Source organism: Ranitomeya variabilis, chromosome 1 (assembly GCF_051348905.1).
Source record: "Ranitomeya variabilis isolate aRanVar5 chromosome 1, aRanVar5.hap1, whole genome shotgun sequence".
Taxonomy (NCBI): Eukaryota; Metazoa; Chordata; class Amphibia; order Anura; family Dendrobatidae; genus Ranitomeya; species Ranitomeya variabilis.
In genome coordinates, this window is record NC_135232.1 from 9,969,448 (window position 1) to 9,979,968 (window position 10,521).

The window sequence follows — 10,521 nt, forward strand, 5'->3', positions numbered from 1 at the left end:
ATCTCCACCCTTCAGCTTCCCTGCAGAATCTATTCCCAATACCTAATAAATGGAATAACTTCTCTCACGATGATCGGGCGGTACCAGCGCATGTGGTTTGTTTTGCCGGTCATAGAGGGATCAAACCTGGACCCATTCGATCACTGTGGGAGGCTGATCTCTATATCTCAGGTTCCAGATCTCTCACAGACCCGGGAGTTGTGCTGTCAGATGCACAATTTCTTCAGGGCACTGAGGATATTTTTTAATGAGCCTGTACCTCGGACGATGCGTCCATGATTCATTATTTCATGTTGTAGACGGTCCGGCTGGGGAGACAATAGACATGTCCTCCTATGTTGTGAACTCTGTTTTTGGGCTCCCTCTTGTGGTCACAAGTGGTACTGTGTGAGTGCTATCTTTGGGCTCCCTCTGGTGGCTCTTTTTGTCATTCTGCACGTCTGTGGCTGGGATCAGCTGTCTCGTTATCTGCTGGTTGGTTTCCTATTTAGCTCACCTGGACTTTCAGTTGTTGCCTGCTGTCAATGTATTCAGTGCTATTTTGATCTCTCCTAACTACCTTCGTTATCAGTCTCTCCAAGAGAAGCTAAGTTTCTGCTTGTTCATTTTTTGATCATCAGTGTTCAATATGTTTCTTGGTTTATTATCTGTCCTTGTCCAGCTTGCTAATATGTGATTTCCTCGCTTGCTGGTAGCTCTAGGGGGCTGAGTTTCTCCCCTCACACCGTTAGTTGGTGTGGGGGTTCTTGAATTCTCAGCGTGGATATTTTGTATAGGGTTTTCTACTGACCGCACAGTTTCCTATCTGTCTTCTGCTATCTAGTATTAGCGGGCCTCATTTGCTGAATCTGTTTCATTTCTACGTTTGTATTTTCCCCTTACCTCACCGTTATTATTTGTTGGGGGCTTTCTATATCTTTGGGGTTATTTCTCTGAGGCAAGTGAGGTCTTACTTTATCTCTAGGGGTAGCTAGTTTCTCAGGCTGCGTCGAGACGTCTAGGAATTCAGGCACGTTCACCAGCTACCTTTAGTGTGTTCGGTTAGGATCAGGATTGCGGTCAGTCCAGTTACCACCTCCCTAGAGCTCGTTCTATGTTCAGTAACTTAGCTAGTCAGTTCTGTGATCCTCAGCCACTAAGGATCATAACACTCCTGTAGCCATCTGACATGTATGCTTTAATTGAGCCCCCAGGCACCTCCATGCCCCCTGCTGGCATGGCTTCCTCATTCAAGCTTTGAAGTGCCATCTGCCTGTTACACTGGTCTCAGTCCATTACCATACTAAAGGGTCTTCATTCAATTGGGGAAAAGGTGGGGGCCAGGAGTGCTCATCCCTGCAGACATGTGACCAGGTGAATTCTGATGAGACAAAATGGAGTCAGGCCAATCTCTGTTAGGAGGCCAGCATTATGCCCCATATCCAAGATGGCGGCTGCTCCCTCATCAGAGATCTGTATTCAGAAAAATATAAAGCAATGACTCTCACAATATGACAGCTATAAAAATATATAGTGATTTTCCTAGGTATCAACATAATTGTATCAGCACACTGAATGAAGTAAACATGTCCATTATACTGCTGGGTGAGCGCCATAAAAATAGCAAAACTATTTCACATTTGTAGCTTTTTCTTTATGCCTCCTAACAAAAAAAGAAATAAAATGTGACTGTATATTCATATATAAGCAAAAAACAAAGTCTCAATCAGCATTATCTACAATGAATAGAAAAATAAAGATTTTTTCTACTGTTTTTTTTGTGGAAAAATAACAAAACATATGAATATGGTATCAATATGATTATATAGTCCATCAAATTCAGAATTTATGTTTTTGTAATTCATTTTGCCTCCTATAGAATGTAACCATGATGAAAAAGTTGTACGTACAATAAACTGTTACCAACAAAAGCTACAGATTTTCATGCAAAAAATAAATCTTCTTACAACTCCACTTACAGAAAATTGCAAAACAGTATAAAAAAGGTGTTTTTTTAAGTGCATATTATACAAAACATAAAGAACAATGAATATTATACAAATTTACAATCACCATATTAGTACTGACCTTCTGAATACAGTTTTCTTTATTTCCCTTCCAACAATGTGCTAACAAATTCGTGCTAATAAGTTACATGTAAAAAGTGTTACAATTGACAAATACAACTGATACTTAAAAAAACCCTTTTACAACTATATTGCCCAAAAAATAAGAAAGGTATGGCAATTTTAACATAACAAGTTTAAAAATAGTCTTACATAAAGATCAAAACTGGCTCCAGTATATAATGATAAAAATGAAATAATGTAAAAAAAAACATTTTTTCACAATTTCATGAAGCTAAATTAATAAACCATCCCCCAAATAAAATGAGATTGGTGTTTAAAATTAGCTAATCAAATATGTAAATACTCCCATTGCACTAAAAACAAATTTGCAGAAACCGGTACACGACTTGCACCCATAGCGGTGCCGCTTACTTGTTGGAAGACATGCAAATAAAAACAAAATCCTTTGAGTCAGCAAAAATTCCAATAATATTTTAAAACAAACCTGTTTTGTGACTAAAAAAACAGATCTGCTCATCTCTAGTCAGTATATGGGTGGGAGAGGGTAACAGTGATACAAAAGAAATGTATTGAGATGTATTTACATTGTCACATGATATGCATAGGTTTATATTAGAGCTCTTGTGACTACAGGTAAATGTTCTTCACCCAAGTTAATAAAAAATCTACTTACCTCCGTATCTTCATTTCATTTTACCAATCAGTGAGATGCTGATGCAATTATTCTTTATAGAAACTTCTTGATTGTGTATTCTACTGACATACACACACCTTTTAAAGAAATGTCTTTCTCTAATATTTGCTCATTCACTAGTGTCAGTCTAATGTCACTGGATGCTTCTATAATTAAATGTAAACAAAAAGAAGAAAAGGAGGTACCAGCTATTGAGATGCTATGCTGATGTGACCGTAACATTGCAGATTCATTTCCACTAGATATAAAAACCATAAATTACTGAAGGTCATAAAATAAACATCAATCAGCTATAAAAAGCTAACACATAATTTACATTCCTCAATATTTTGTGATCTTGGATGGGATGGCCATGGGGGTGACATTCACGCCAAATAATGATCTACCCAATAGCCCAATGCAATTTTGTGCATCTTTATTATTGCTTAAAATATAGAAAGCCACTGCTTCTAGATGTCTAATATCATGTAAATGGAGGTTGTTATAACCCCCATCACATAATGAATTGCACACGCATCTACAAGATGTACAAAGCTGTTGGAGGTAATTTCCCATCCTGTATCCTGTCTTGAATATTTAGTATATAATCAATAACTCAAGTTTGGGAAAATGATAAAGATATTTCATGACAAGTAAAATAAGATAGTAATAAGACAATTCAAATAATAATGTAACAATAAAACCGTTTCTTCAATGTCCTATAATTAGAGAAAATACCAATACAAATATCTATGATTCTTCATGGCAATAATGAGAGAGAGAGAGAGAGAGAGATGGCCTTGATTCTTTCTCCATTTATGCCAAGATTTCACATCCACTCCCACATACAACTCACAACTCCGTCCCTCTCTTCCGGTATCTTCTGTGGCAAATGTCCAATCATCTTCCGGTAATGTGAACATTGGCATTGGCTGCAGTAATCATCACCTTCTTGCTGATGGCATCCTCGTGCTTGGAAAGAAAGTTCTTGTGTAGGACAGGTTCAACTCCATTTGGGCTGGCTCCAAAATGTCCATTTAATGAACAATGGTTTATCATTCAAACACCACAGGCATTGTGTATCAATATACATATCCATAGGTCGAAGACAGGATGTCTATCTCATGAGCAGTGGTTTATAATGGAAACCCACAGGAGCTGTGTACATATGTAGATGATGATAGGTCACAAACAGGATAGAGGCTATTCATTCAATATTTCCACAGTGTACACCTGTATCTTCTATTAGGTTGGAGGGCCAATATTCATTTCATATGTAGATGCACCTTTGCCTTATCACTAAAACAAAGGACATCACAAAAAAGAACACAGGCCTGACCACCTAATAGGTTTACAGTCTTGTGTCTGGTTTATCTCATCCATAGAGTCCTATTCAGCACTCATAAATTCAATATAGAGTTCAGTGATTTCTATGATACATACATTGTCCATGTTGTCTTCCAACAGAAGCACGGAACACCTTACAATATTATTAAATAACACCATTGAGCATTTTGAAGCAAACACTGCACTTAACAGCCATTAACCAGGTAAACATGGCCGTGGCACTAATAGATTAATAGATAATTAATAATAGGGATAGGGTTAGGGTTAGTGCTAGGGTTAGGGCTAGAATTAGGCTATGTGCACATGATGCAGATTTGGCTGTGGATCCGCGGCGGATTGGCAGCTGCGGATTCGTAGCAGTTTTCCATCAGGTTTACAGTACCATGTAAACCTATGGAAAACCAAATCCACTGTGCCCATGGTGCGGAAAATACAGCGCGGCAACATTGCATTGTATTTTCTGCAGCATGTCAATTTTTTGTGCGGATTCCACAGCGTTTTACACCTGTTCCTCAATAGAAATCCACAAAAAACACTGGAAATCCGTGGTAAATCCACAGGTAAAACGCAGTGCATTTTACTTGCAGATTTTTCAAAAATGGTGCAGAAAAATCTCATGCGAATCCGCAATGTGGGCACATAGCCTTAAGGTTAGGGTTGGAATTAGAGTTAGGGTTGGAATTAGGGCTAGGGTTGGAAATAGGGTTAAGATTAGGCTTGTGATTAGGGTTATGGTTAGGGTTAGGGGTGTGTTGGGGTTAGGGTTGTGGTTAGGTTTGGGATTAGAGTTATGGATGGGAATAGGGTTAGGGTTGGGATTAGGGTTAGGGTTGTGTCGGGGTTAGGGTTGTGGTTGGGGGTGTGTTGGGGTTAGGGTTGTGATTAGGGTTATGGCTAGAGTTGGGATTAGGGTTAGGGGTGTGTTGGGGTTAATGTTGCAGTTAGAATTGAGGGGTTTCCACTGTTTAGGCACATCAGGGGTCTCCAAACGCAACATGGCGCCACCATTGATTCCACCCAATCTTGCGTTCAAAAAGTCAAATGGTGCTCCCTCCCTTCCGAGCCCTGACGTGTGCCCAAACAGTGGTTTACCCCCACATGTGGAGTACCAGCATACTCAGGATAAACTGAGCAACAACTATTCCAATTTCTCCTGTTACCCTTGCGAAAATAAAAAATTACTTGCTAAAACATAATTTTGGAGGAAAGAAAAACGATTTTTTATTTTCACGGCTCTGCATTGTAAAATTCTGTGAAGCACTTGGGGGTTCAAAGTGCTCACCACATATATAGAAAAGTTCCTTGGGGGGTCTAGTTTCTAAAATGGGGTCACTTGTGGGGGGTTTGTACTGTTTAGGCACATCAGAGGGTCTGCAAACGCAACGTGACGCCTGAAGACCATTCCATCAAAGTCTGCATTTCAAAACGTCACTACTTCCCTTCCGAGCCCCAACGTGTGCCCAATTAGTGGTTTACCCCCACATATTGGGTATCAGCATACTCAGGACAAACTGGGCAACAAATATTGGGGTCCACTTCTCCTGTTACCCTTGTGAAAAAAAAAACATTGCTTGCTAAAACATAATTTTTGAGGAAAGAAAAATGATTTTTTATTTTCACAGCTCTGCGTTGTAAGCTTCTGTGAAGCACTTGGGGGTTCAAAGTGCTCACCACTGTCTAGATAAGTTCCTTGGCGGGTCTAGTTTCAAAAATAGGGTCACTTGTGGGGGTTTCTACTGTTTAGGCACATCAGGGGCTCTGCAAACGCAACGTGACGCCCGCAGACCATTCCATCAAAGTCTGCATTTCAAAGCGTCACTACTTCCCTTCTGAGCCCCGATGTGTGCCCAAACAGTGGGTTACCCCCACATATGGGGTACAAGCATACTCAGAACAAACTGGGCAGCAACTATTGGGGTCCCATTTCTCCTGTTATCCTTGAGAAAATAAAAAATTGCTTGCTGAAACATAATTTTTGAGGAAAGAAAAATTATTTTTTATTTTCACGGCTCTGCGTTATAACTTCTGTGAAGCACTTGGGGGTTCAAAGTGCTCACTATGCATCTAGATAAGTTCCTTGGGGGGTCTAGTTTCCAAAATGGGTCACATGTGGGGGAGCTCCAATGTTTAGGCACACAGGGGCTCTCCAAACGTGAAATGGTGTCCGCTAACGATTGGAGCTAATTTTTCATTCAAAAAGACAAATGGTGCTCCTTCCCTTCCGAGCCTTGCCATGTGCCCAAACAGTGGTTTACCCCCACATGTGAGATATCAGTGTACACAGGAGAAATTGTCCAATAAATCTTAGGATCTATTTTATCCTGTTGCCCATTGTAGAAATGAACAAATTGAGGCTAAAAGAATTTTTTTGTGAAAAACAAAGTACTCTTGCATTTTTACGGATCAATTTGTGAAGTACCTGAGGGTTTAAAGTGCTCACTATGTATCTAGCTAAGTTCCTTGGGGGGTCTAGTTTCCAAAATGGGGTCACTTGTGGGGGAGCTCCAATGTTTAGGCACACGGGGGCTCTCCAAACGTGACATGGTGTCTGCTAAAGAGTAGAGCCAATTTTTCATTGAAAAAGTCAAATGGCGCTCCTTCCCTTCCGAGCCCTGTCGTGCGCCCAAACAGTGGTTCCCCCCCATATGGGGTTTCAGCGTTCTCAGTACAAATTGTACAATAACTTTTGAGGTCCAGTTTCTCTTTTTACCCTTGGGAAAATAAAAAAAATTGTTGCTAAAAGATCATTTTTGTGACTAAAAAGTTAAATGTTCATTTTTTCCTACCATGTTGCTTCTGCTGCTGTGAAACACCTGAAGGGTTAATAAACTTTTTGAATGTGGTTTTGAGCACCTTAAGGGGTGCAGTTTTTAGAATGGTGTCACTTTTGGGTATTTTCAGCCATATAGACCCCTCAAACTGACTTCAAATGTGAGGTGGTCCCTAAAAAAAAAATGGTTTTGGAAATTTTGTTGTAAAAATGAGAAATCGCTGGTCAAATTGTAACCCTTATAACTTCCTAGCAAAAAAAATTTTGTTTACAAAATTGTGCTGATGTAAAGTAGACATGTGGGAAATGTTATTTATTAACTATTTTGTGTCACATAACTCTCTGGTTTAACAGAATAAAAATTCAAAATGTGAAAATTGCGAAATTTTCAAAATTTTCGCCAAATTTCCGTTTTTTTCACAAATAAACTCAGAAATTATCGACCTAAATTTACCACTAGCATGAAGTTCAATATGTCACGAAAAAACAATCTCAGAACCGCTAGGATCCGTTGAAGCGTTCCTGAGTTATTACCTCATAAAGGGACACTGGTCAGAATTGCAAAAAACGGCAAGGTCATTAAGGCCAAAATAGGCTGGGTCATGAAGGGGTTAAATTACCTCATTACTAGCACAATGGTGGATGGTATCACTGGGCAGGACAGGAAGTTTCCATCCCTTAGTGTTGTCTCAGCCCAGCATTACACAGAGGACTCTATGGTTCTCATTCACCATTCATATACAAATGTAGCCAAAGCCAACAATAAAGCTAGCTGCCATCTTGGAAACTTCTCAGACATTCCTCTCACATATGATACGTTTACTATAAGATAGGATCTGAGGGACATTTTCAGGTGTTTCCCATAGACATTGGTTGGGCCGCACCCACAGGCCCCATTCATATGTAATCACCCAGCATTCTCCTCCAGAGACTTATGGAAGTCAGTTCATATGTAAATGGTGACAGTAAGTCTTGGCCAATGACAATGTCCCACTCATTAACAACCCCCTGCTCCTCCCAGATATAACCAGTCTCCTCCGCTCAGTGACATCTACTCCACTCTGGGAATCATTGGTGATCAGTGTCGGCCTCTGAGGAGCATCGAGCTGTAGACTTGTTGTGTACAGGAGGAGTTCAGCATTGACTGCCATCTCTTTCCATAGCAGCAGACATCTTCTATCCCCATCTATAAAGGTGAATATATGATAAGTACAGCACAGGATGTAGTAGATGGTATTACTGCAGATCCCTGGGGAATTATACAATGCTGGAACATCATTACAGTGACTGCACACTATTATACAGCTGTGTATTTATTGCCAGAGTTTACACGTGGTGATCACAGTATGTTATTATGGGTCTGTAAGAAGTTTCCTTCTATATTCAATACCGTGTCTCATTTCATGTTATTCAGAATGGCCGCCAACATCAAGGAAGCAAACAAGAACATGGCCAGACACCTTCTTCATCGTATATCAGAGACTTCCAAGAGCCTGAAGATGATGGAAGTGACCGACCACTTTGAGCTTTTGCTAGAACTTGGCACTGGATCCTTTGGAAATGTACACATGGGAAAGCACAAACATTCAGGTGAGATGATGATGATGGATGATGACGATGAAGATGTTTGAGCCAACAGGGCGGTTTTAGATAAATGTGAAAGATGAAAGTGAAAGCTTCTTGTATCCTTACAAATTGTACTTGTTAACAGTAGTGATGAGCGAGAATACTCGTTACTAGAGATTTCCTGAGCACGCTCTGGTGGTCTCCGAGTATTTCGGCTTGCTCGTAGATTTAGTTTATGTTGACGCAGCTGCATGATTTGCGGCTGCTAGACAGCTTGAATACATATGGGGGTTGTTTAACAAACAGGCAATCCCCACATGTATTAAATCTGTCTACCAGCCGCAAATCAAGCAGCTACGTCAACATAAACTAAATCTTTGAACATGCTGAAATACTCGGAGACCACCCGAGCATGCTCAGGAAATCTCGAGTAGTGAGTATACTCGCTCATCACTAGGTAACAGTCTTTAAGTATGACCCTAGTTGTATCCTATCCACCACATGTGATGAGAATTCTGCACCTCTACCTTCACATCTTGTGAATGTTCCTGTGAAAAGTGATTGATCAGGTTTTTGTATAGTTTTGTCAGTATTATGGAATACGAGGGTCATACGTATTAACAATTATAATGTTAATTCAACAGGACAGACCGTGGCGATAAAAATGATGTCAAAGAAGAAGACTCCAGAAGACAACTTCTTCCTGGAATATTGCATTTCACAAACCCTCAGTGGCCACCGGAACATCATCCTTACTCACGACATCTTCTTCCATACCAGTAGGGATTTTGTGTTTGTTCAGGAAGTGGCTCCGGCAGGAAATCTCCAGTCCATCATTAAACCTAAAGTAAGATCTTATGCTGCTGTTTTCCACTTTTACACATTCTAAACATTATTCATACTGTCTTAGAAGAAATAGTGGTCTTATTGTAGATCTGATGTCTAACATCACCCTACTTCTACAGAGATATAAAACTCATATTACGGGATGTAGAAGTATGGGACCCCATAATTAGGCAGGTTTAGGATGGAGGAGAACGTGTGAGCTGGTAACATCCTCTATGTGAGAGATATTTAATTATTAGTGGAAATCTCACATAATTGGATATAACTAATGAAGAGCAGAGGAGAACTGATGATGGAGGAATTATATCTATTAGTAGAAGATATCTACAAGTCCTCTGTCCCTCTATATCAGATACGTTTTCCTGTTCAGCTGTGTGATCTCCTCTGTTGTCTTTTTCTTAGGTCGGCATGCAGGAGGACATGTTGAAGCGCTGTGTTCCTCAGATCGCCAGTGCTCTGGACTTTATGCACAACAGAGGAATGGTTCATCGGGATATCAAGCCAAACAATATTCTTTTGATGGACACAGAATGTCACTGGATAAAGCTGGCAGACTTTGGCCTCACCAGGCTCCAGGGCACATATGTTCCTTTTGTGCCCTGGTATAAACCCTACTATGCCCCAGAGCACTGCTGCTTAAGACCAGGAGATCAGTTGTTGCTACATCCTAGTCTTGATGTCTGGGCTTTTGGTGTAGTTCTCTATTTTGCTCTTTTTGGACTCTTCCCTTGGCGTGGAGCAGTACGCGGTGATCAATATTATAAAGGGTTTGCCTGGTGGCAGGTGGGAAGGGATCTGTCAAAGGCTCCACAGAAATGGAAGAAAATTTCAGTGGAGGCCAGAGAAATGTTCTGGGAGCTGCTGGAAATAAATGCCTGTCAGAGAGGCTCGGCCATTGACATTCTGAAGTATATGCACCTGCCGTGGAAAGACGAGGAATCTTCAGAGACCACAACATCCTGATATGTGGAATCTGACATTAAAACTGCTATATGATCTTTATTTATTTAACCATTAATGTCTACCAAGCAGACTGTGAAATATTGTAAATACCTAAATAAATGAATAAAACAGACTTGTATCTTAGTAATGAAGAATGTTTGTCTCGAGTAAAACAGAAAATTATATGTTATGGGTATAAGAATATGGGACGCTCCCAAAACATTTTTAAGTCAGTTTTATCATAAAAGTAACAAAACATTAAAAGCCATATAGAAAATGGATTGTTATGGTCATAATGACTCACGGAA

The 10,521-nt window shown here is 40.1% G+C and overlaps 1 protein-coding gene across 1 annotated transcript; it reads left to right on the plus strand.

Annotated features, from left to right (window-relative positions):
• Nucleotides 1-8,274: 8,274 nt before the first annotated feature.
• LOC143793339 (serine/threonine-protein kinase SBK1-like) lies at nt 8,275-10,234 on the plus strand. Its single transcript, XM_077280231.1, has 3 exons — nt 8,275-8,449; nt 9,070-9,272; nt 9,674-10,234. Exons 1-3 carry the CDS (start codon nt 8,275-8,277, stop codon nt 10,232-10,234), a joined length of 939 nt encoding a protein of 312 aa, XP_077136346.1.
• The last annotated feature ends 287 nt before the right edge of the window (nt 10,235-10,521 follow it).